The sequence below is a fragment of the Stylophora pistillata genome, chromosome 6, assembly GCF_964205215.1.
Source record: "Stylophora pistillata chromosome 6, jaStyPist1.2, whole genome shotgun sequence".
Lineage (NCBI taxonomy): Eukaryota > Metazoa > Cnidaria > Anthozoa > Scleractinia > Pocilloporidae > Stylophora > Stylophora pistillata.
The window spans coordinates 27,422,802-27,448,857 of NC_142524.1; the positions used below are offsets into that span (position 1 = coordinate 27,422,802).

The window sequence follows — 26,056 nt, forward strand, 5'->3', positions numbered from 1 at the left end:
TTTATTTTCATTATTATTTTTAAAAATAAAACTCGATAGGTCGAATAGCGACACAAGGGCTGCACCATTGCTCCCCTCCTAAAAAAAAAAAAAAAACAGACACTTGACGGGGGGGGGGGAGGGGAGGGGCGGAGACAGGGGTCATTATGGCTCCAGCTCAAACTCAGCTTTACTTTTGTTGTAAACTTTACGTAAATTGAATAAAACTGAATAAATATTAATTTTTGTCTTTTTGGCTTCTTTTTCAGTAGTTCCTAGCTAAAATGGCTAAAAAGATATTAGTTGTGTGGTAGGACTTCGAAAAAGAAAACAAAATTTTGATATTTCACAATATCCCCCTTATAAAGTTTGCTTCTCAGCCTCGACATCATGAACTAGTTCCAGTTTTTTTGGTTTTCCTGTGTAAGAGTTTCGAAATATTAACGTAACATTCATCATTACCAGGCATTATTACCGTACAGGCGGATACGATTGACATTCAACACAACCAAATTTTTTTCAATTTGAAAGTTACTATACACCCACTTAGCATGACTATATTGACGTTCTATCACTATTCAATAGAAATATTTAGCACTACGTTCACGTGAAAAGGCAAACGTCAGTTTTCGCTTTCACGTTTCACGTAAAATAGCGTGAACCTTGCTGCTTTAGCGTCACGTGAGTTCACGTCATGGCGGATTTGAAAGCGCCCCTGAATGACTTACATGGAATAGTTTTGTGCCTTTTTCCGGAAATTAACTTCTACTCTGTGAGAGAAAAAGTGAAGAAAATCCTGTGTACGCGACAAACGCGAAACAGGTTACTTTCACGTAGAAGTGGCAAAGCACAACCGTCTACGAGGGGGGCTTTGGGATTTTCGGTTTTGCGGTTTTGACTGTTTTTTGGATCGGTTTTTCGGTCTTTTTGGCCGTAAAGGTTCGGTTTTTCGGTTTTGATGTTCAGAGCGGTTTGCGGATTTTACGTGCTTTTGCAGTCGGTTTTCGGTTTCCACGAAAGCTCTGATGTGGTTTTCGGTTTTTCCTTTTTGACCCCTTTAAATGTGAAGATGTATTGGTTTTGTCAGGTTCGCTTGCGGTTTTCGGTTTTGCTGCCTTTTTTCGTCGGTTTTTCGGTTTTGGAGGGTTTTTCCTCCGGTTTTGCGGTTTCCCAGAGGCCCCAATGCTCCCCTCGGCTAACGTGAAAAAATAGCGGAAAAAACAAGCTCACGTGGTCACTCTTGCCGTTCACGATTCACGTGAACGCGGTACTAAATCTCTCTAATAACTTTCAAAATTATGAGGTTACCTATTCATTTTATTGCCACACTATAACATTTAAACACACCCTTATATTTTATCTTGTCCTTATCTATTACGTGTTACGATACAGCACGTCTAACGATTGACCTTGGGTAGCCTGTGATAATCTTACCTGCCTTAACGGACTTTTACAAATTGCTATGAAAATTTCTTTAATTCGTACAGTTTTTACCAATTTTTGAATTGTGTCCTGGTCTTTAAATGATCATTTAGAAGCCATAATCCTTATATCTGATGCAATGCATGATAATATTACGTAGTACGGTAAAATACGTATGTAGCCGACTGATCATGAGTTTGGGCAAGAGAGGACAAATCTCCTGCCGGGCGTTGGATATCCGTGATATCATACGATTTTTTTTGGACTTAGCTATCACGAAACAACTTTAGAAAGCTAAACACATTCCCCTTCGTTGGACAAGGAAGGGCATTTTTGTGCCCGCGAGAATGACCACCAAGCATCGAAGGTAAAAGATCCCTAAGGCGAATGTTATGGCTGTGGTTTTGGCAATGCCTCTTTCCATCGTTTGTCTCTGTCTTGTGTGCGTAATCCACGGATGTCATTTAGTTTTTGTCTGTGTACACTGATGTAAACCATGCAATAAAAATACCCAATCAGAACCAAGCTGAACAGAACGGGCAAGGAGACAATAGAATCCACGATCTCAATAAACTTGTGGTTCACGCCTGCCCTTACTAATCCACGCACGAAAACAGTTTTCAAAAAGGACAATAATCACGAGATTGCCGCAAAGCAAATGACACGTTTTTAGTGACAATCAATCTGTAAGTCCACAACTTTCTCAACACCGTGTGTCTCTCCCAAGCAATTACAGTTATATGATACAGAGAACAACATAAGCACAAGTATACAACAGCAGTTGATTTGCTAGCGCTAAACGGCAAATAAGTACGCCGGTTACAGCAGTTTTCATCTTGAGAAAGAGCGCATCTCGGCTAATTTTTAAGGGCATGGAAATGGCGCCAACAGGCAAATCTGACACAGCTAGACTGAGCAATAAAGTACTCGAGTTTTTTTGTAATTCTTTCCTTTTCCTCATGGCAAAGATCACTAAAATGTTCAGGAAAGCTGTAACTGGGCAAGCAGCAGCGGAGATTACAGTGGAAGCTGTAAATGTTGTCGTGTCAGTTAAAATCCAAGTGTAAAACTTCTTTGCTCGAGCAGAAATATTCGGTCGGCTCTTGGCTTTCGGAAATGGCCGAGAGGGTTGTACTGTTAGAGCCCGTCATGGCCCGGCACCAGAAGAGAAGAAATAGAAATAAATCACCAACTTAGTGGTCACTGTAAGGTCTTATGGTAAACCATGATTGCAATCATTGCTTTTAAATCCACAGCATAACCAAGCACAAGGTTGGTGCGTCCAGGAAAATTGTGTTCTGAGTCGTCTTAGGCTAAACGCAGTATTATCGTTTCCTTTTATAACATTTACAGATCTGTTGTTATGAAAATTTTCGAGAGGTTGTGCAGGTGCACGAAAGTCTACAATGAACAGAGGAGAGGTTTAGCAAGTGGGGTGGGGCTGGGAAGTTGGACATCAGTCGAGAGCTAATTACTTGGAATATCATGTGTCAACCTGCAAATCCTTTCCCGAGTATTCCATTATCTTGTGTTGGTTTCATTGGCAACGCGGATCGACGTAAAAAACTATTAGTTTGCACAAAAACATTTGCGTTCTCTGTCAGAAATGCCGATTGACGTCATGGACTCACGTGCCAGCCGTTTGGATTCAATCAAACTAAATGCAGAAATTTTAATCGGCAAAACATGACGATCATACAAATCCAATTTAACAATCATGGGAAAACAAACAAAATTTTTGATCACTCGCAAGAAAAAGTAACCCCAATTAAAACATTTTTAATCATTCAGTTTTGTGTTTTATGGCGATTGTACCTATCTTTGCTTAGCGTCATCTGCTAGGTATGAAAGTGAATGACAACTTAGAGATTTTTCATTCAATTGATAGAAAAATATTAAGGGAAAATTTATATCATCTAGCCATGTCGTGTTATAGAGTCACTCAATTCATCCCTTCTTGATTATGCATTGCGTGTAGCTGGGAGCACGCTATTAACAGCTATCCACAGAAGCGCTTAACATAGTATTTCTCCAAACTTATTCAATATGCCCTTCAGTAAAAAGGTGAAGGGGATGTGCAAACTTATCAGCTGAAGGTTTGTAAAGTCTTGAGTATCAAGTCGATGAAGAAACTACTGAAAAAGATACGCGAACGAAAGATCAAATTCTAAATCAGAAGGAGCGTGAAAATTAAGCCTAATATATATTAAATGTTTTTACCCCTGACAGCTGATTTGTATGCATTTGACTCAAACACGAATTTAGTCAACTAAAAATATTAAAAAAACACATGAGTTATGGTTTACAAAGAACTGTAACTTTGTTAAAAGGCGGTGTTTTTCTTAGGTCAGCTGATTTGTACGCGTTGGATTCAAACACGAATGTAGTCAATTAAAAAAAAAAAAAAAAAAAACACGTAAGTAATAGGTTAGAAAGAACTGTAACTTTGTTAAAAGCAGTGTTTGTAATTGATTTTCTCGTTGCAGTTTTCAGTTGATGAATTAATCTTCAAAACATTTTGATACAAATGGAAAAACATGACACTTTTACCGCTTGTAGAAAGAGATGATAAAGCAGAATACTGTTCTGCCGTCCCGTTCTCACTTTACAACATGGCCGCCACGAAAATGCTAGCAAGGAATAGTATTGTCCAAATCCTCTCTTTGTCATATCAGTTTGTTTTGGTTTTCTCTCTACCAATCATATCAGAGGAAATGGTGTCTATGGCCCGAAGAAGCTGTTAGCCACTTATTTCAACTTACCATGTCATTTGTCATCATTCAAAGATATACGAAATCATTTAAGTCAATGAGTGCGGAGGGATCCGAAATGAGCAAATTTAACCACACTGACAGCTCATGGTTAAGATATAGCCTATGTCATTTTTCTCAGCCAATCAGCGGTTTTTCCGCCGTGTACCTCTTCATCTGGGTTAGCTTTCATACGTAATACGAATCCAACCGATCAGCCCTTTTTTTTTAGGCCGGTTAACTCAAGAGAACTCTGGGGATTTGGTGGGCGGCTATTTACATGTGAAGCTCAATGATAGCAGCTAATTTTAATGTTTCAGTTATATTGCTGCGTCATTTTATTCATTTTCCTGCACATTAGGATCATATGTCAGTGTTGGAATCCCCGTTGCAAATACGCGATTCCACCCAAGAATCTTAAAGTGCTTTCCAAACCAAACCTATCCAACAGTGCCTGTGTGAGCGGTGCAAACAAAAACAGACCTAATCCAGAGGCAGATGTTAGTATCTCTATGCAAATGGAATCTTTTTGAAGAAATATTTTGCAACAATTAAGAAATTTGATTTACGAACGGAGCGGATACCGAACCCAACAAACAAACTGTAAGTAAATTGGTAGACAAAGATCCTTTTGGCAGATGATGCTTGCGCAAGTCCAACTGTTGAAGACAGAATCCAAAGGATATTCCTTACCGCAACTCAAATCAGTATCGAGATCTAAGCTTGTCTGATTGCCTCACTAGCGTGTTCCTAAAGATGGAAGCACCCCTAATGAAAATCAGTAATTATGTGAATGATAAATGTGCATCACTTCACCAGAACCAATAAAATAGGGTAAGAATAGAAAATTCAAAACGATTTAAGATGGCAACCCTAGTGAAGGAATTAATGGTTGGCGAGCCAAAACAAGAAAGACCGAAAAAAAAAACTGTGCTCCGGCAGAATTAGGGTAACTCCTTAAAGAAAACCCTGTCTTCCTCGTTTATATTTGACACTTTGGCAAGCTTTGCATTTCAGTTCCTGAAAGCATAGTGTCATTTCATCCGGCGCTGCAGTGAGAGAGTGAGAGACAAGATATTGGTTCGTAAAAGCTGTGATTATCACCACCTTGTATCATGAAAACACCAGTGGCGCCAGTCTCTCTCCAGTGGTCATCTCCCTTTCCTCCTTCTAGTTCCTTCAAATCATTTCCCTCTTCACTTTCGTTACTTCGCTTGGCGCAATAATCCTGTTCGCGAACTTGTGAATGTAAGTCCACTGGACTTCTCGTCTTTGAGATCCAAAGAACAGTTTTTTTTATCGCAAACAACGCTACAGTTGTCCTCCAAAGAATACCAAGACTGATTATATTTCGCAGCAGTTTCCTTCGGAAATTTCCGTCTGATTGGCTCAGGCTGGTAAACATCAACACAGGTAATGAACGTTTTTCTCGTCTTCGACATCAGAGAAACAGACAGTTTTTCCATCGCAAACCGCGCTACACTACTATTTCGTAGCAGATTCCTGTGACAATATCCGTCTGTTGGGCTTAGGTTGGTGAACATCGACACAGGTGATGACCTTTTCTGCATCAGACAACGCGCAGCCGGACGAATGTGCATGCACTTCTTTCTTGTTTCTCCAAGGCTCCTGGCAACTTGCATCATTAGCCAAGATGACATCACAGGGTTCAAACTTTTCCAGTTGGTTTTCATGTAATTTTGCCTCTTTTGACTTTTGAAAAGCGAGTAAATCTTCACTGGCCACTACACGATGCCTGCCACGACGATTCCGTTTGTAGGAAAGGTGGATCTCTCTTAGGTCTTCGTCATGTCCCTTCAGCATCTTCACAACTTCCGTTTTGAACTGGCCGTTAAGTATAAGGCAATACAGGAGTGGATCAATTAGGGAGTTAAGCTGGATCAGCTACTCGGTCCAGCGGAAAACCGAGCTTCTCCATAGGAAGAGCAGATTTTGTGCCTTCGAGAATGACCATTAAAGATGGAAGGTAAGAGATCACTAAGGCAAATGTTAGTATAGCTGTGGTTTGGACAATGCGTCTCTCCATCCTTTGTCTGGCTTGTGAAGTTATTCGATGAATGTCATTTAGTTTTGGATTGCGTACACCGATGTAAACCTTGAGATAAAAATACTGTCCCAATCAGAGCCAAGCTGAACAGAACGGGCACGGAGACGATGGAATTCACGATTTGAACATCCTCATTGTTCTCGCCTGCACTTAGTAATCAGTGCGCGAGAACAGTTTTCAGAAAGGGGACCACCCCCGAGATTGCCACACGGCGAACGACACGTTTATAAGTCCTCCACTCTCTTAACGCCGTGTGTCTCTCCCAAGCAATTGCAGTCATATGGTACAGAGAACAACAAGCAGACGTATACAACCGGCCAGTTGACTTGCCAGCGCTAAACGGCAGATACGCCGTTTACAGCGATGTTCCTCCTGAGGAAGAGTGCATCTGGGATGATTGACAAGGGCAAGGAAATGGTGCCAACAAGGAAATCTGACGCAGCTAGACTTACCAACAAAATATTAGAGTTTTTTTGTAGTTCTTTCCTTGTTTTCAATGCGAAGATCAAATTGTTCAGGAGAACTGTAAGTGGGCAAGCAGCAGCAGAGAATACGATGGAAGTTGTAAATGTTGTCGTCTCGGTTAAAATCCAAGTCAGGTAAACTTTTTTTCCTGAGCACAAATATTCGGTCGGATACTGGCTTACGGATGTGGCCGAGAGGGTTGTGCTGTTAGAGTCATTCAATGATGGCCCAGTACAACAAGGGAAGTAATGAAAAAGAATCACCAACTTACTGGTCACTGAAAGGTCTCTCTCTTCTTTAGTATCTACACCATAACCAACCACAAGCTTCACTTCTCCAGGCAAATTGCGTAAACGCAATATCATCGTTTCCTTTTATAACATTTACAGATTAGTTGTTATGAAAATTTGCGAAATGTTGTGCGGGTGTACAAATGTTAACAATGCACAGAGGAGAGGTTTGGCAAGTGCGGCGGGGTCGGGAGGTAGGACGTCAGTCGAGAACTGATTACTTGGAATATCTTGCGTCGACCTGCAAATCCATCTTCAAGTATACCAATATATCGTGTTGATTCCACTGGTACCAAGGATCAACGCAGAATAACTACTAGTTTGCACAGGCAATCTCATATAGAACACTTATTACCATAAAAGTATTCTCCAGTTAATTAACAACTATTCACCGAAGTGGAGGTGGTTAGTGGTGGATATTTACCGACCCACTGAGGTGAATAGTTGTTTTAGTATATACTAAAACAGTGAGATGATATACATCACCGTCGTTAATTTGAGTGATTTCTTCGCTTGTCACGGATGCAAACCTGGACGCCATTTTTTCCCAAAGGATATTCGGAGTTTGACTAGCCAATCAGAGTGCGCCTTCAACGCTATCCACTGTTTTAGTAGATACTAAAATGGTTTATCAACTGAGTTATTAAAGCTTCTAAATCTGACGTTTCCAATGTTATAATTTGGATATATCAACAAAGTTGAAATGGTAAATTGGCCACCGTAATGATTACAAAAGCTGACGTTTCGAGCGTTAGCCCTTCGTCGGAGCGAATATTACCTTGCTAGTACGTGCTGCTTTGGAAAAGGAGAGTTAAGACAACTAAGACTAAGTTAAGACAACTACTCAAACGTTATTGTAGAGCTGATTTAGATGTTAAGTTAGTCTTCAGTACGTTTAAACTCAGAAACATGTTCAGTGTGAAAGATTCAGTACCGCTAGGTCTACGTTCGCGTGTCATATATAAATTTTCATGTGCTGGCTGTAATGTCAGTTATATTGGTGAGACCACTCGCCACATTTGTACACGAGTTCGTGAGCACCTCTTGTCGGACAAACCTTCGCATATTTACAAGCACCTGCAATCATCAAGGGCCTGTCTTGACTCTTGTGATACTGAATGTTTCACGATCTTAGATTCTGCCGCTTCAAAATACCAAATTAAGATCAAAGAGGCATTGCATATTAAGTGGGAAAAACCCATCCTTAATCAGCAATTGAAACACCTAGAATTGTCTCTTTCATTTTAATTATGTTGTTCCTTGGTATTTTAATTTATTTTTATTATTATTATATTTATTTATTTATTTTTTGATCTAGTCAAGTGCGCGCTATTTACATTTTTCGCGTTTTTACATTCAAATGTAACGTAAGCCCTGACACGTAGTTTGTAACGTACCTTAATTTAAATTCAAATGTACAACAGTTAAATGCTCATTTGCAACTGAAGATGATATGAGAATGTCGAAACATGTCTTGTAAATTTAAATTCAAAGTTGTTGTTTCTTTTTTGAGAGTTAAAAGGAGAGTTCCTGTTTATGTTAAAAAAAAAACTACACCTGTTTAAAATATTCAGCCGTTAGGAACTCACGATTATTAGGAATTCGGGAAAGGTTCCGTGTTTTCCAAGTTCGTTTTTACGAAAAGTAAAAAAAAAAAAGCCTAATTTCAGGTGGCAAATAAGGAAAGGAAAAGTATCGTCCGAATCCTCTCTCTGCCACATCAGTTTGTTTTGGTTTTGTCTAGACCAATCATATCAGAGGAAATGGTGTAGACAAAACATTATCTTGATAACCCTTTTTTATTGCGCTTCATTCCACTCAAATCTTTTCGCTTTCTTGCCTTGAAATTTACCCCTTAATTGAAGTTATTCAAAACTTTGGTGTTTTTTTTCCTCAAACGTCAAATTACAAATTATATACAAAGATATTCGTAGTTCAGTGTTTTGCATTAAACACAGAAATTCTTCCTCTGCTTTAGGCAGCTGAATGGAAAGTGACTAGTTTTTAACTGCCATTAGTTGACCAAGACAGAATTTCTCCATGCAATACGAAGAAAACTGAACAAACAGAAAAGTGATGAGAATAGAGAAAATTATCAATTGAGAGATAATAAACTGATCTGTTACCAAATTCTCCGGTCTGGAATCATAACAGTTGTCTGGCAGGCAGTAGGGAGAATCAGTAATGAGATCTTAGGAGAGAGGGGGTTAAATTCATGTGTGGGATCAATTTTCGTCCAATTTACACAATCTGCTAGTGGTCTGACTCACTATTTTCCAAAATAAAAGCAGGCAGATGGAGTGGCCAGTGGCAGAGTAATGCCGCATAGAATCGACAAGGAGGGTACGCATCGTTGCCGTGCAGATTCTGGGTCTGTTTGGTTCAGTTCATAAGCCATTGTTACTTTCAGCGCTGGAAAAAACGTTTACAGTAGCCTGCAGAGCAGCTGGCGTAGCTTGGCCGAGCGAATGCTTAGTTTTATCTTAGCGAAAAAATGGCCGCAATCTTTGATATTAATTGCAGCGGAAGGCTGGGGAGAGAAAGAAATTTGTACTAAGGGGGTGAGTGACGGTCAAAAATTAGAAGAGGAGCTGGGGTGGGCAATTGGCTACTCCCCTACCCTAACCGTCCACTCTTGACTCGAACTCAAACACGGCTCTCAGATAATCGATCACAAGCTTAGAAAGTTAACTACCCCTATCAGACGTTCTGTTTTGAAGTATAGCTGGGTATTTTGACGAGTTGTGCCGTATTTCTTGACGAGCCCATAAGGCGAGTCAGAATACAAATAACGAGTAAAAATACTCAGCGATACGACACACCAAGACGTCTAATAAGTTATTTATTATCCAACACGCCAAATTGTTATTTCAGTGCGAGCGAATTCCGCGGATATATATTTAAGGGGAGTGCGTGACAGAAGTATGTGAAGCGGAATGGATTTAGCGCGTTGTTGTATTGCTGTTTCTATTTTCTTCGATAATGATGAAATTTCATCGTCGTCTAACTACTTTTCTTCGTTCGATTTATTTACTAAACTTGGATTAATATTCGTCAGCAATTCTGACTCTTCTTCGTCAGAAAAATAATTTAACTTGTCCGCCAATTTTTTGTGTGTAACTTCCATCCAATTCGTCGCTTGCGCGATGTGACAAAACCTGCTTAACCAGTTCTCTGGAGAACAAATACTGCATGATATTTGTACTCGTCTTGGGCGCTATCTGTACTCTACGGAGTGTAGTTGGATGATAAACAATTCTATTGGTTGATATTACTCATCAAACGTTACGTAGCCTCAAAACTCAATCAGTTACAAAAGCTGATGGACTAACAATGAAAATACATATGCAAACGCGCGCTTTTCACGGTAGTCCGTAGTAAATAGGCATAAAGACAGAAATAATTCACTGGAAGTAAAGAAAAATGAAACTCCTCTGCTCCCTGATCCCTAATAATAATAATAATAATAATAATAATAATAATAATGATAATAATAATAATAATAACAATAAGCCCTTCGAGGTCGCTCGTGGTGAAAGAGTTAGCCAGGATTTTCTTTTCCTCGACTTGCAGTGTTTAGATACGATGAATATATGAAGTTCATATATTTTGAACTGCGGTTATAGATACGTATGTAGCACGATCCTCGCAGTAGAGAGCGCTATTTATGCAATAGCGAAAATCAGACCTGAAAAAAGTTATGCCTGTACGGGCTCCACCAATTGGCTTGTTAGCCCAATTGGTAGAGCGCTGCACTAGTATCGCAGAGGTCAGTGGTTCGAATCCCGTACAGGCCTGATTTTTTTCAGGTCTGACTTTCGCTATTGCATGAACAGCGCTCTCTACTGCAAGGATCGTGCGTCATACGTATCTACAGTGTTTAGTTTGAATTTATTTCTAACAGGAAGACACGTACTGAGTTTGACCATGGTTTTCCAAGGGAATTATCGTTTGAGGTTCTGCTTCATCCTGTCGGTTCACTTTTAGACAGAAGATAAGACATGGAAGAGCGGCGCAGGCCAGTAAAATACTGCTGACCAGGTAAAATGCAGGCTTGTAAGAATGAAACTCATCGGCAATAAAACCTACAAGGAAAAAAAAAATTTTTTAAAGTTTTTATGTATTTTCATAACGTCCTAACACTGAACTTTACCAACTAATCTTTTTTGAGCAAATACATGACCAAACTTACCGATCAAAGGAGGAGAAGAAAGAACGGAAAACGAACTCAAAAAGTTCGCCAGGCCAAAGGCTGAGGCTCTCCTCTTTGCTTCCACGCAGGTCAAAAGTACAACATTCAATGAAGTCAAAGTTACACCATTCCTAAGGCCAAAAAAACCACTGCATAAAATGAAACGAGTTTGACTATTCGCCCAAGGAAGAAGTATAACAGATACTGCAGCAATAAGGCTGCCCACTTGAAAGACATAGCAAGGGTTGACTCGGGTTAAATCACACACACGACCTGCTACCAGTCTTGCAATACTTGAGGTCAAGCCAAAGTACATCAATAGCCTTGAGGAATTGCCCGCCGAGAGCCCCCGTTCTTCTGCGTAATTCACCTGAAGAGGAAAGAGAAAAAGTAGCGCAATTTCTCGGTTCAAATAGCGTGAACCTTAGAAACTCCTCAACTCGAAGAATTTTCTCTGGATCTTCCGTGGAGAACCTTAAATAACATGGAACATAAGGGATCCTGGAAACGAATCTGTCGATTTACTGGTAACCCCTGATATAGACTAGAAACTAACTCCTCTTTGAATTCTCTTCACAGCAACCCGGCTGAATGAAACATTAAGGTCGCGAACATAAAGAAGATGATCACTGGCTTAAAGTTCTCGTGATCGTTAAATAAATTCTCTTTAACATTGAAATGAAAAATGATTAGCGGTTACAATATAGAGGAAGTGCATATGCTTATGACTGGATGTAAATCGTTAATTGAGACCTCACACCATCTTCAGCAAGTTTTTCTCCAATTTCAACTATGATAAAAGGCGCGTCCTGCAGCGCTAATAGGGACCTTAAGCAATCTACGAGGGCAACGACAACGAAGACGTGGCAGAACAAGAGATCTTAAAAGAGCAGGAGAACAGCTATGCACGTGCATTTTAAAACTTTGTACGTCTTTGCCGTCCTCTGCCAACCAAAAACATGAAATTACCAAAATTTACGTACCGCGAGGACGGAAACCCCAACGGAAAATTAGGAGAGCTTAAATTTGGAACTAAACCTTCCCCACATCATGATGCTGCTGTTGAGGTGTGGCGCCGTAAGAGACAGTAAACACGTCAATTTCATTTTTTTATTCGACGTTTTCTTCGCCGTTGTCGTTCTGACTGCTTAAGGTCTGTAACCAAATGAGAGCCTGTCAGCCTACGACCGTTATCTGTTTGCACTTACCAAGTGAGTTCGAGTGGGTGACTGTCCAAACCGATCTAACACAAACGCCAAAGCAAAGACAGTGAATGTCGGCACTCGCCACAAAGAACAGTCCATCATCTTTGGTTTCGTCCTTTCATTGAATTTCTCTTCTTGCAATTGTATTGCTGCGTCATTTGATTCATTTTCCTGCACATTAGGATCATATGCCAGTGCTGGAATCCCCGTTGCAAATACAGTTCCACCCAAGAATCTTAAAGTGCTTTTTAAACCAAACCTATCCGACAGTGCTTGGGTGAGCGGTGCAAACGCAAACAGACCCAATCCAGAAGCAGATGTTAGTATTCCTGTGGCAAATGGCCTCCTTCTGAAGAAATAGTTTGCAACAATCAAGAAATTTGACACACGAACACAACAGACACCGAACCCAACAAACAAGCTGTAAGTGAAATAGTAGACGAAGATCCTTTTGGCAAATGACGCTAAAACAAGTCCAACTGTTCAAGACAGCACCCCAAGCATAGTGACGAAGCGGCAGCTAAACTTCTCTGACAGGCGAGCAGCTACAGGACTGTAAAAAAGTACGCCAAAAAATGCTAGGGAAGCTATCCAAGCTGAAAGGCAACAGAAGGTGATAATAAATAAAAAAAGATGTTCTAACTCAGAATTCAAACCTACGTTTATAGTATGCATCAGTCTGCATAGTCTCGATACTGGTTCTCGAAACATTTCCTTAAGTGCTGACAAGAAGAATTCGTTGACAATCAAGAGCTTCTTTAGTTGGTGATCATTTCCTTTATTCCGATGGCCTTGACGACTACTGATGCTCATCAGTCTGAGGGGTAAAAAGGTTAATTTCTTACTCTCAGGAGAATAACATGATGCCAATTAATACTAACCCCGAAAAACATTGATGTTTGAACTGATGTGAACTTTGTATCATTTTCTGTTAATTGAGGCGTTAGGGTTACCACTATTATCAGTGAAGTGCCTTTTCTCCACTGTGAAGTGTAAATAGACACTGCCAATCTGCCAGGCTTTTGAAATAACCAATTTAGCGTATGAGTTGGTTATTTGGCAAAAAAAAAAAAAAAAAAAATACTCATTAATGTTCTTGATTATTAGTTGAATAACCAGTTTTACATTTTTGGCCATATCAATGTTTTTGGTTATTTTTAAAATAACCAATTTTACATTTTGGTTATTTATCGAATAACCACACTTTTGGTTATTTGAAGTTTGTGTTTTGGTTATCTAGCATATAACCACACAAAAGAAGATAAACAGTCTATATTCTCTTGAACCACCGTGAATGTTTTTGCAATTTGGTAATGTGGCAAATTAAGACATTAAACAATAGTGTTTTTTGGTTATTTTTTAAAAAACCAATTTTGCAAATGATTCATTTCACAAATAAACTCACTAATGATTTTTTGTTATTTTTTACGAAAACAATTTTGTAATTTGGTCATTTGTTAAATAAAGAAATTTAAAAAAAAGTACTTTTATGTTATTTTTTAAATAAAGGCTGATAGTTTCTAAAGAAACTGTTTGGGGCTGCGTCGGTGGGGGTAACGAAATAATTTGAATATATCAACAAAGTTGAAATGGTAAATTGGTCACCGTTATGATTATAAAAGCTGACGTTTCGAGCGTTAGCCCTTCGTCAGAGCGAATAGAGGAATTGTGGGTTGTGTGTGCTTTTAAAGGCAGAAAATGGAGCTACGTTATTGGTGGGAACATGGCAACGAGAAAAACACGAATAAATTAGTGGAATGAAAAGCGTTCATTGATACCTGTGGGATTTAGACTGACACAGGTATCAACGAAACCCAAGAATCTTAAAACATGGAAGTAACTTCGAAATCTTCGAACGTGAACAATTCGACTACGTGTCGCACAAAATAATATCTTTTCTTCCATTAACGCTTAGAAATCAACCAAATAAAAATGTAGCAGTCAATCGCCAGATTTACCATAAAGGCGAATACTGCAGAAGAGGCCGAGTGCCCAGCTGGACGACCGGAATATTTTTCCACTCGCCCGGGACCAAATGTTAGTCACCTGAGGCGACCGGGCGCCGCTAGAGCACATTCCATTCCATTCCTGATGTTTCAACGGGATTTTTTTTTGTGGACCTCGACTGAAATCGGGATCATTGGAAACTCTGTTGTGAGACTATTTAAGGTACGAGGTCCATGCGCAGAGTTCTTTCAGTCTACTCGAAAATTACGAAAGAATAGAGCTAGAAAAAATGAGTTACATAGCTCTTACGGGTCATGAAGCCAGCAGATAATTTGTCGACTCAACCTCGCTGGCGGTTAAGGGTCGATGTAAAACTGATAACATTATTGTATTGGGGGGTCGACAGTTCTATGCCACATACAAGTTTTTAAATTATATTACCTATATATTGTCTCTTTGAGTTGAAGCGTTCCATGATGACTGGGAAAAGGACTCCAAAGCTTAAAATGAGGCCCATACTTACCGCCTGGCTGACAAAGGCGCAAGCACACACAAAATATGACCAGTTACTGTCTTGTTGGCGTTGGGGCCGATTTGGGCCATATTTATCAAAGCAAACCATCGTTCGGAGCATCACTCTGAAGCGAGTAACCTATAAGTATTCTACCGCCTAGATAATATTGCATCATGGGTAAAAAGAGAGCATTGTATTGTCATGTTTCGCCACTTGAGTAAGGTCATGACCTCATCGCGTTAAATGAAGCGAAACGAAAACTCTTGAGCTTTCAGTAGGTCTGATAGAACGGTGTACTTTGAGAATGATGTGTATTTAGATCAAACCTGATGAATTCACGATAAGTTCTTTCAATGACCTATCGCACGTAGACAATCAGACTACGCTATCAGACTTTTTAAAAGCTAAAAAAGAGCTGTAAAATACCAGCTAATCACAGCTGAGTAGAATAGCCTAAAAGGTGACGGGTACTCAGGCAACCTTATCTTCTCAAGAGAGTTCGAAGAGTGCAGTCGAAACATTGTGATTGGGCCTGTCCTTATTGTGTCAGGTAAAATGCTGGAGAGGTGCTCACTGTACTGCCTGAAGGTTGCTAAAATGTTACCAAAAATCTAAAAAATTGCTGACCAAGTTTCTTGCGGATAATTTAAAATAAACGTTCATTAAAAGCTTTATTTTTCATTCTTCACGATAATTGTACTCCCCACAAACCCAGGGTTTGTGAGGAGGAGCGTTGCGTGACGAGATTAAAAACGGCTGCGAGGGAGACGACGATAATTGCTGACGTCAGTCAAGAAAAACAGCTTAACACTTAGCTTTTATGAGTTGCTCTCAAATATGACGGACGAAATTTAAGGGTACAGTTAAGTCTAAGCGAACAAAACACATAGTCCATTTGACATTATGCTGAACGTCATTTTGGCCGATTATCCGTTCTAATATAAGATAAGGATGGCTATTAGCCTGCGTTGCAGCCGGACGTGTCACACAATCCCCGGTATAGTTCGTCTGCGAAACGGCTCCCAAAAGCTTGTTCTGATATCCCGCAGGGATCCACGGATCTGTGTATTCATTTCTGATTGGTTATTTTCTTACGCGCCTTATGATTGGTCATATTCTTGCCAAATTTATCACGCAATGCTAAAAATAAATATCGTCGCGTGTAAATTGTATATTGGAAGTACTTTTGTACAAAGGTTTGCTTTGCATTTCAAAAGGTTGAAAAGGTTATGTCTGATTCGTCCGTTTATGGTAATTTATGCTGTCGCGTCATCGAAAAGGGAAACGAAAGAGTGTTACTTTTAAAGAGATGGAAACAATTCCACGTACTCACCGAGATTGAAAGTTTGGAAATATCTTTGCGATCGATCGAAAACAATTACGTCTGCCGAAATTGTGTTGCGAAACTGAAAAAACGTCGGTCACTTATCGAGTAAACAGAAAAATTGGAAGTAGATCTCAAAAGCCTTAGTACAAGGAAATATTCGCTTACAGTCAAACGATCTGGGAAACTGCTAAGTGACGACCACGATGCTCCAACATCGAAAAAAGTCTGCGATGGATCTGACGGGGGTTTAGCCCGTATCATTACTTCATCTCCTGTTCTTGCATAAGCGATCGCAACGGCGATATTACAACGAGAACACTGGAACCACGAGGCTTTCTGAACAGAGCATCCGCAGCGATCGGAAGGCTCTGTAAAATCAAAGATTTACCGTAGCCCGACGGAAAATTTACAAAAATATTTTGACTTCCAAGAAATTTGCGAAGTGCGTTTTCCTGTTCAGGTAGAAGATTATCGATTTCAAACTGCTCTCTGACGACTTTGAACGTTTTTTGCCAACGTTCTTCTGTAGTTGCAGACATCTTGTTTCCAGCTCGAAGTAAATTTGACGTTTAATGTGATGTACAACTGTTATAAAGTAGTTGGGAAACCCACACAAATTTATTTTTGACATTACATGATAGTTGCGTGGTCACTTTCGCAAGTTATCCAATCAGATGGCGCGTAAGCCAATCAAAAATGGATACACAAACAGTGGAATATTGGAACAAGCTTTTGGGAGCCGTTGCGCAGACTGACTATACCGGCGGTTAGACTGTCTGCGACGCAGGCTAGGTAGCTAAGCCTTAAGATAGATAGCTAAGCCTAAGCCTTAACTGAAATCGTTGTCAAGTGACAGGTTATGTGTTCAGAGGGTGACCCTAAAAGCTAGAACGGCGGAATGGCGGAAAATGACCCTATGCAAATCCTAAAACACGGAACGGCGGAAAATGACCCTAAATCCTAAAACACGGAACGGCGGAAAATGACCCCAAATCCTAAAACACGGAACGGCGGAAAATGACCCCAAATCCTAATGAGAAATTCCCACGCGCGTGACCCCCTGCAAACCTCTCTTCACCTAGTGTTACTCAAGGCCCAAACTTATTCGTGGTTAACGAGGGCTTGCTCTAGCTTTCACGCGAGTCTAAGTTTGGGGCTGGGGCTGAACGTCGTTATATCTTGAGAAGCCTGAAAACGTTCCTGTGATGTTCTCACATTTACAAGCGTTTGAGATATTTCTGTTTCAATCAAAGTTTCAATTGTTTTTTTGTAATGTGGTATGTCGAGTTAGTTTTTACATGCTGTGCGACTTTTTGTGCCGCGACTAAAACTCATGGCAAATTTAGCATAACAAAAGGTAACTAAACAGGTTTACAAAGCGAAAACGCAGCTATCTTTCATGTATAATGGTTCATTATTATTCATACCTTTCAGAAAAAAAAAAAAACACTTAATTTTAGTCTCGCGTGTCATCGTCGTGGGGATATCGATGAATGAGCCAAGTGCTTGAGTGTCTTTCAGACCAAATTCGCGCCCTGACATCCGTTCCGTGTTTTAGAGTTTGGGGTCATTTTCCACCGTACCGTGTTTTAGAATTTGGGGTTATTTTCCACCGTTCCGTGCTTTAGGATTTGGGGTCATTTTCCGCTGTTCCGAGTTTTAGGATTTGAGGTCATTTTCCGCCATTTCACCATTCTGCCGTTCCGGCTTCTTAGGGTCGTCCTTTTCAAAAGGCTGATGACCATTAAATTACCTCGCATATATTTAAGCTTTCTATAATGTCTTGAGTTTTTCGCGTTTGATATGGGCTCTAAACCTACTTTTTGCTGAAAAAATTTTTGAGAAAGGCCAAAGTTGCTCGAGATTGCTGGAATCGCAAAAAGTTGTTCCAAACGCCAAAAGTTGCTCAAAAGTTGTCGAGCGCAAACCGTGGACAGGTCTAGCTGCGATACACTTTCGAAGCGACTAAGACAAACAATTATACTTCATATATTAAAAAAAACATATTTCTCATTGTAAAATTGATAATTGACGTTTTAAGTGGCTTATTCAGTCCTCTATGCATTCTTCAATAAACCCGAATAAATATCCTACCAGTCGAAAACAATCCCTTCGTGATTACTAAAATTCAATAAATATTCAACTTCATGATCATTAAACTTGAATATTCTCTAATCCCTTCGTGATTAATAAACTTTAAATAAATATTTAGCCTGAGGTAGGGCCCTCAGGACGCGCAATAAAACTTGTGAAAAAAAGAACTATTCAACAGAATACTAGGTTGGGGTTTTTCATCGTGGCAATCGAAACACTTTCAAAAGAGAAATAAATTCGTTTAACTAACGTTGTGGTCACTCCAGAAACCATTGTTGAGCGGGGACATGTCTACATGTTTATTAGATCTTATTTGAAAATACTGCAATATTGTAAGTATTAAATTATTAAAGTTATTATGATTATGGTTATGATTATTATTATCATTATTATTATTATTATTATTATTATTATTGTTTTGACCGTTGTTGAGAAAAAATTAGTTTACTTTTGTACGTCAAATACTGAGCATCTTCCCTGTCAATAGTGCGGTTTAGACAATGTTTGGGTAAACGCGATCAAAAACTAATTACATGCTTGAAGACAGATATTTGCTGAGCAAATTATTGACTAAACATATCAATCAAAAAAGGGGACGAAAGAACAGAAAAAGAACTCAAAACGTTCGCCAGATCAAAGGCTGAGGCTCTTCTCTTGCTTCCACGCAGGTTAAAAGTACAACATTTAATACATTTATTACAGTGGCGGATCTAGGGGAGGGGCTGGGTGGGGGCCGGGTCTCCCCCCTTATTCTGAGTAAAAAATAAATGCAAAAGGAACTAGGAGGAAAATTCAGCAGGTGCACGCACAAAGGCTCCCCCCCCCCCCCCCCGCACCTAGTACCCTCACCCCTCTGGGCGGCCGTCACCACCAAAAATACAAGGATGTTAAATAGATCAGTAAATACAAAGATGGTTTAAGAATCAGCTGCAGGATAGCATAGCTAATAAAGGAATGGCACGGCCAAATTATAGACAGTCTAGGTTTCCTTCATGAAACAGAACACCCTAAACATAGATAGTTTAGCCAAATGATAAACGGTCTAGTTACCCATGTCGAGTTGGAACATGAAATTGTGAAATGGACGAGCTAAATTGCGAATAGTCTAGCACTCATTTGCAATACAGTACTCAAACGGTGTAGCTTTGCGTCAAATGACTCAGGTTAATACGGAGTAGCACAGCGTACGCACAAACGTTGTAGCTTTAGGTGAAATGGCTCAGCATAATGTCGAATGGTACAGCGTACATACAAACAATGAAGCTTTGCGTAAAAAGGCTCAGCGTAATGTGGAATGGTACAGCGTACACACAAATGGTGTAGCGTTATACGAAATGGCTCAGCGTTATGTGGAATGGTACAGCGTACACACAAATGGTGTAGCGTTGTGCGAAACGGGTCAGCGTAATGTCAAATGGTACAGCGTGTACATACACACAGCGTAGCGTTGCGTGAAATAGCTTAGCGTAATGTCAAATGCTACAGCGTACACACAAACGGTAAAGCGCGCACTCTGATTGGTCAATTTAGCGTCCCCCATTTGCCCATGGGTGTACGCTGCTGACGTGAGCAAATGCAAAGACTATTTTTCCGCGCACGCTTGTTTTTTTCTGGTCACTTAAGATTTGTTAAACAAAAGGGAACTCTTTAGCTACAATGTGTTAATGTTATGTCATAAAACAAATGGTAAACACCACAGCGTACACTATTGAGTTATGGATGCACTTGGGAGGTTTGCTAAGCACTCAAGAAGCTAGAGTCGCTCTCGGCTATCGCCTCGAGCGACTCTTACGCTTCTTTCGTGCTTAGCAACCCCCCGCGTGCATCCATAACTCAATAGTGTACGCTGTGGTGTTTACCATTTGTTAATTAGGGACTTTAAGCAAACCACGACGGCTACGGCAACGAGAACGTGGAAAAACAATAGATCTAATTGGCAGAACAATAATCCAGCACGCGCGTTTTAAAACTTTGTACATTTCTTAGCCGTCCTTTGCAAAACAACAACGTGAAATCACCAAAATTTGCGTCGTCTGCGACGCGAAACCGTGGCGGCAAATTATTTTGATTTACATTCGGAACTCAACGCTACTTGTATGCGTTATGTTGAGTTTGAGGTCTGGCGCCCTATGAGACGGTAAACACATGCAGCCATTTTCGAAATTCTAACTAAAAGTAGAAACTCATTTTTTAAACGACGTCTTCCGTGGCGTTGCCGTCCTGACTGCTTAAAGTCCCTAATTAAGGAAGGCTTGTGCGGACATCGTAATGCACGTAGTTGTACGTAGTTTTCCAGCTACAGGTCGAGACCTTTTGATCTGTTACGGTCGCAACTTGCTGTACAAAAACTATTGCATAATTCAGACAACTGAGAGGACATATGGCTGTTTCATCGTTTGTTTCGGTAGTAGTATTTATTTATATTTACATCTATCTTTACATTTATTTACCTCACCCATTAATTTTTGCGATGATGATGATGATGATGATGATTATTATTATTATTTTTATTATCATTGTTACAGACTGAGCTTGGTGCAAACTAGATGAATTGACAAGAGTTAGGTGACTTTTAGCGTCTCTCTTCTTGCTTTTATGGCAAAGCAATGAAAACTTCCAGATGATGAGAAAGGAAAAAAGAAAAAAAAGTTATTGCTTGGTTTACAAGTGCCTCGTCTCCACCTTAAGAATTTTTTTCTTCACAGGTATCGTTGCTCGTTGTCCTTCAGTACTGTTACTGTTAAGAGTAATGGACTTTCGTCAGTATTTATTAGATTCCCTGAATGAAATAATTGAACACATACAAGAAAGCGGAAATCGTGGAGGTGATTTTGAGAACACTATTTTAAGACTAGAGGTTATTTACGAGGCAGCGTTGGTCAGTGGGGACACACCTTTAGAAGCGGTTGACTTAATCAATCAAGCTCGTACACATCTGAACGTAAACTTGAATCAACAAGAACCTTTTCAAGGGTATGAAGCACGAGCGGTGAGTGAGGCTGAACGCCGAGGAAGACCTAAGTTTGCGATTTCCGAGCAGCAGCTGCTATTTTTCAGAGGTGAGGAGGAAAACTTCGTTTTCCATTTTCAAGTTGAAAATTTGAAACGAAAAATAGGTAACAACATTTGAAAATATCCTTAAATGCTCCATATGAAGTGAGTGCATTTTATTCGAGTTGATAGGTTTCGTCAAACCAATTTTTGTGGTTATCCATTATATATTTAGTGAGTTCCCCTTTTTAAGGTTTCATTCAATTTTCAGTGTAAACTATCTACTCTTAAAGGATTGTACTTTCTTTAATGAACAGTAGAAGAAGGCATGTCTATATACGTGAAGTTGGAGAACAACTTCACGTATATAGACATGGCTCTAATGCTTGGAGTTAGCAAGCGAACTATTGAAAACCGGATGGCCCAATATGAGTTGACGAACAAGTCTCGCTACAGTGACATTGAGGACGATTTCCTGGATTCTTTAATCCGGCGTATTATGACAAATTTCCCTAGATCGGGTAAGTAAGTATTTATAGAATCTTTTGAGGCTGTCGCCGCTCACGTTCATTTAACAAATAAAGATTCTTAACCCTTAGCCTGGTTATGTATAATTTGAGAACCAGTAAATAATGACAGAACTTCCTCTAGAACTAGACATGATGAATTGAAGCTTGCCGAACGATACGCGTTATTGACTGAACAACTCAAGAAACGTAGACATAATCACACATAGCAAACGCGAACATGTTTTTTTTTTTTAGTATAGACGTACACTTTTTAAAAGACCGATTTTGAAAATCCTGTATTCTCTTCTCTTCCAGTAGATTCAGGCAAAACGTAATTAACTTACAGGCAAGAGCGTTTTAAGCCCGCCACAGTGTTTACACAAAAAATTTGCACATTAGAAACACAATTTATACCCTCCAAACAGAGAATTCAAGAAAGCACCGACAAGTAGCGTTCACTTCCCTACTGTGTCACAGGTGCTTGAAGTTAAAACCCGCCTTATTTTTGTTGATAGGTTGTAAAACTATCGAGGGTTATTTTGTTTCCCAAGGTGTGCGCGTCCAGAGGTGGAGACTAAGGAGTGCCATAAAGAGAGTCGATCCCATAGGCAGGAGGCTAAGGTCTGTGATTGCCATCCGTAGACACGTGTATAACGTACGTTCCCCACTGGCCCTTTGGCATATGGACGGGAATCGCAAACTGATACGGTAGCTGTCACCTATCTCACTATTTAGATTACATATTTGTTTAATGTTACACCATTTATGTGTACGCTGTACCATTCCACATTACGCTGAGCCATTTCACGCAAAGCTAGATTGTTTGTATGTACGCTGTACCATTCGACATTGTGATGAGCCATTTCACCCAAAGCTACACCGTTTGTGCGTACGCTGTGCTACTCCGTATTAACCTGAGTCATTTGACGCAAAGCTGCACTGTTTGAATACTGTATTACAAATGAGTGCTAGACTATTCGCAATTTAGCTGGTCCATTTCACAATTTCATGTTCCAACTCGACATGGGCAACCAGACCGTTCATCATTTGGCTAAACTATTTATGTTTAGGGTGTTCTGTTTCATGAAGGAAACCTAGACTGTCTATAATTTGGCCATGCCATTCCTTTATTAGCTATGCTATCCTGCAGCTGATCCTTAAACCATCTTTGTATTTACTGATCTATTTAACATCCTTGTATTTTTGGTGGTGACGGCCGCCCATACTACCCCTCCCCTATAGCTCAAGGTCTGGACCTGCCACTGAGTTAAAGTTATACCATTCCCAACACTGAGTTTGAGTGTTTACCAAAGGAAGAGGAATAACAGATACTGCTGCGATAAGGCTGCCCATTTGAAAGACATAGCGAGGGTTGGTATGTGTTAGATCACATACAGGAGCTGCTGACAGTCTTGAAGTAAAAAGAGGCCAAGCTATAGTACATCAGCAACTTCCTGAGTTGGTACATGTAGGAATGATAAGTGCTATTATAACATAACCAAAGTAAAGCGCGCGCTCTGATTGGTCAATTTAGCGTCCCCCATTTGCCCATGGGTGTACGCTGCTGACGTGAGCAAATGCAAAGACTATTTTTCCGCGCGCGCTTGTTTTTTCTGGTCACGTAAGATTTGTTAAATAAAAGGGAACTCTTTAGCTACAATGTATCAATGTTATGTTATAAAACAAATGGTAAACACCACAGCGTACACTATTGAGTTATGGATACACTTGGGAGGTCTGCTAAGCACTCAAGAAGCTAGAGTCGCTCTCGGCTATCGCCTCGAGCGACTCTTACGCTTCTTGAGTGCTTAGCAACCTCCCGCGTGCATCCATAACTCAATAGTGTACGCTGTGGTGTTTACCATTTGTTAATTACAAAGTTATTGTAATAGCCTGTGGTTATTAAATAAATAAAAATAAACTTGATTTTGCCAGTAGCATGTCAGGCTCCAGCAAGGGGGCTTTGGATCCACGGTCTCTCGGTCTCACGGGAGTTGCCTCTGGAAAAATCCTAGGAGTGAGAATGAGAATCAACTACAAACTCAACACCATCTGATGCTAGGTTTAGAAGTCAATCCCAGGTCATTGATAGTAGTGATAGATAAACCCTCTTACTACCTTGCCCTTCCTACTCCTATGATATATCCCAAATTTATTCATTAAAGAATTGTCTTTGAAGAAGATTTTTTGCACTTGTTTTATGTGACCTTGCTTGGTTCCCTTGATGCTAAAGGGTCTAAATTAGTTTGTACGGCTGATTACCATCTCAGTCATCTAAATGTGGTCCTTTTAGGGACGAATAAATGGAGGTCCCGTCTCCTGCAGGGTTAGGGGCAGGAGACGTTAATTTCCCACGCACGAGATTACTGTGTGATGGATGTCCTCCCCTGGGGTGGGATGGGTGATGGGTGGTTAACAGGACCGCTGTTGATACCAGTCTTTACTACACTGAAGGGGCTATCCGGTATAATTATAGATGTCTACTGTACTCTACTCTATGACACTTGTAACGGTAGCGAAATTGGATTCAACCAAGCGTGTGATGAACAAGAGGGGACGTAATTTACTGAGGCAAAGATCCAAGACTTGAAGACGATGAAATGACCAAGGTTTGTTTCGTGTCAACGAGGAACAGTTCAATGCTGCTCGTAAACTAAAAACAACGATTACAAATGCAACTAAGTACAAGGCTAAACTAAAGTAAAGGCTAAGGTCACGAAGCAAACTACAATGTTGATATTTGCATAAGCACAAGGAGAGATCAATAGCGAAATATTCTTGACCCTAAAATCGAGTCCCACAACCTGTAAATCAATTAGAATTAAATCTCAATAACAAAAAAAGGAGCTTACTTATCTGACCCACACAATGCAAGTACTTGGTTATAAAAAACTACAAATGGTAACAACTTGAACTGGAATGTGTCTTGCCCCCAGCATGGACTGATATATGCGCGGTCCCATAAGTCCCAGCGGCAAGACGGGTGCGAAAGGCGAAATTAATTAACTCAGAGGCTAAATTTAGGCAATGTTAACAACACTCCTTTCCACGATTCTGATCACCTATAATTTCATATGTATTTAACAGGTGCCAATTAAGAAGTAAATTGCAATTTTTACTGGTTACTTGTCAGTTTTCTCTTTACCTTTTTGTTTTAATTTTTTTTTCTCTCTAATGATAGCACAAAACTCCCAAATTCATATAAATACTGTGTTCATGACAACCCTTTCCACCTTGGGCATTACATTTGCCAAAATTGCAACATGAAAAAGTGAATTCACCAAATTAGAACTTAAGAATGTAATTTATAACATAACCAAAGTAAAGTGCGGGCTCTGATTGGTCAATGTAGCGTCCTCCATTTGCCCATGGGTGTACGCTACTGACGTGAGCAAATGCAAGACTATTTTTCCGCATGCACTTGTTTTTTCTGGTCGCGTCAGATTTGTTAAATAAAGGGAACTCTTTAGCTACAATGCATCAATGTTACGTTATAAAACAAATGGTAAACACCACAGCGTACACTATTGAGTTATGGATGCACTTGGGAGGTTTGCTAAGCACTCAAGAAGCTAGAGTCGCTCTCGGCTATCGCCTCGCGCGACTCTTACGCTTCTTTCGTGCTTAGCAACCTCCCGCGTGCACCCTAACTCAATAGTGTACGCTGTGGTGTTTACCAATTGTTAACTAGAGAACTGTTGCACAGACACAAAAAACTCCAGAAGACCAATGACTGTTCCTCAAAATGTTTGGTCTTATTCTGTGAAAAAGCAGTTCTGTTTCAGATAAAGACCTCAAAGAACAAGTCATCAGTGTCAATGAAGGTAAACAAAAGATGTGCAAATTGTCTTGACAGTGTCACGCAATTCAAATGTAACAATAACATACAGTACTTCCTTGAATAAACCCCCAGAAGCTTCTTTCAATTTTCAGTTAAAAGCAAGGGGTGCTTATGGATAAGGGCCCTTAGTCAGTAAAAGGTCAAAAAATTAAAAAAAGAAACAGATAACACACATTGAGGAACTAAGCAAGCACATGGAGATAGAAATAACTGGAACAGGAAAAACTCTTCTCAGTCTTGTACTGATTCTGCTGTAGTTAAAGCTTAAAAAGTTGCAAGTTGAGTGGCAGTGAAAGAAAGTTTTATCTTGTATCCTTACAATTTAAGAACGTGAGGAGGGAGGGGTGGGGGGTGTTTATTTAAGAGGGGCACTTGTTTGACATTATGGTCCTAGGGATGGGGTGCTTATTTAGAGGAGGGCACTTAAGAGATTGGGTACTTATTCGAGTAATAGAAATAAAA

General features: G+C 40.0%; 2 protein-coding genes across 2 annotated transcripts; one reads left to right on the top strand and one right to left on the bottom strand.

Annotated features, from left to right (window-relative positions):
* Window positions 1–9,751: 9,751 nt before the first annotated feature.
* Window positions 9,752–14,956, bottom strand: LOC111333116 (putative monocarboxylate transporter 5). The gene is made up of 4 exons (XM_088763147.1): window positions 14,760–14,956; window positions 12,375–12,967; window positions 11,167–11,536; window positions 9,752–11,059 (listed from the first exon to the last, which is right to left on the bottom strand). The coding sequence occupies exons 2-4, from the start codon at window positions 12,471–12,473 to the stop codon at window positions 10,872–10,874; spliced, it is 657 nt and encodes a 218-aa protein (XP_088619273.1). The 5' UTR covers window positions 12,474–12,967; window positions 14,760–14,956; the 3' UTR covers window positions 9,752–10,871.
* A 6,639-nt stretch (window positions 14,957–21,595) lies between these two features.
* LOC148729222 (uncharacterized) lies at window positions 21,596–22,480 on the top strand. Its single transcript, XM_088725639.1, has 2 exons — window positions 21,596–21,765; window positions 22,269–22,480. Exons 1-2 carry the CDS (start codon window positions 21,618–21,620, stop codon window positions 22,463–22,465), a joined length of 345 nt encoding a protein of 114 aa, XP_088581765.1. The 5' UTR covers window positions 21,596–21,617; the 3' UTR covers window positions 22,466–22,480.
* Window positions 22,481–26,056: the final 3,576 nt, after the last annotated feature.

What these genes read in the sequence shown, in the direction of transcription:
- LOC111333116 (XM_088763147.1), bottom strand. Translation starts at nt 12,473, where the DNA reads ATGATGGACTGTTCTTTGTGGCGAGTGCCGACATTCACTGTCTTTGCT. An exon ending in CACCCACTCGAACTCACTTG is followed by an intron (nt 11,537 to 12,374) that starts GTAAGTGCAAAC and finishes TTTCCTCTTCAG; the next exon opens with GTGAATTACGCAGAAGAACG. An exon ending in TTCTTCTCCTCCTTTGATCG is followed by an intron (nt 11,060 to 11,166) that starts GTAAGTTTGGTC and finishes TTTTCCTTGTAG; the next exon opens with GTTTTATTGCCGATGAGTTT.
- LOC148729222 (XM_088725639.1), top strand. Translation starts at nt 21,618, where the DNA reads ATGGCTCTAATGCTTGGAGTTAGCAAGCGAACTATTGAAAACCGGATG. An exon ending in GACAAATTTCCCTAGATCGG is followed by an intron (nt 21,766 to 22,268) that starts GTAAGTAAGTAT and finishes TTTTGTTGATAG; the next exon opens with GTTGTAAAACTATCGAGGGT.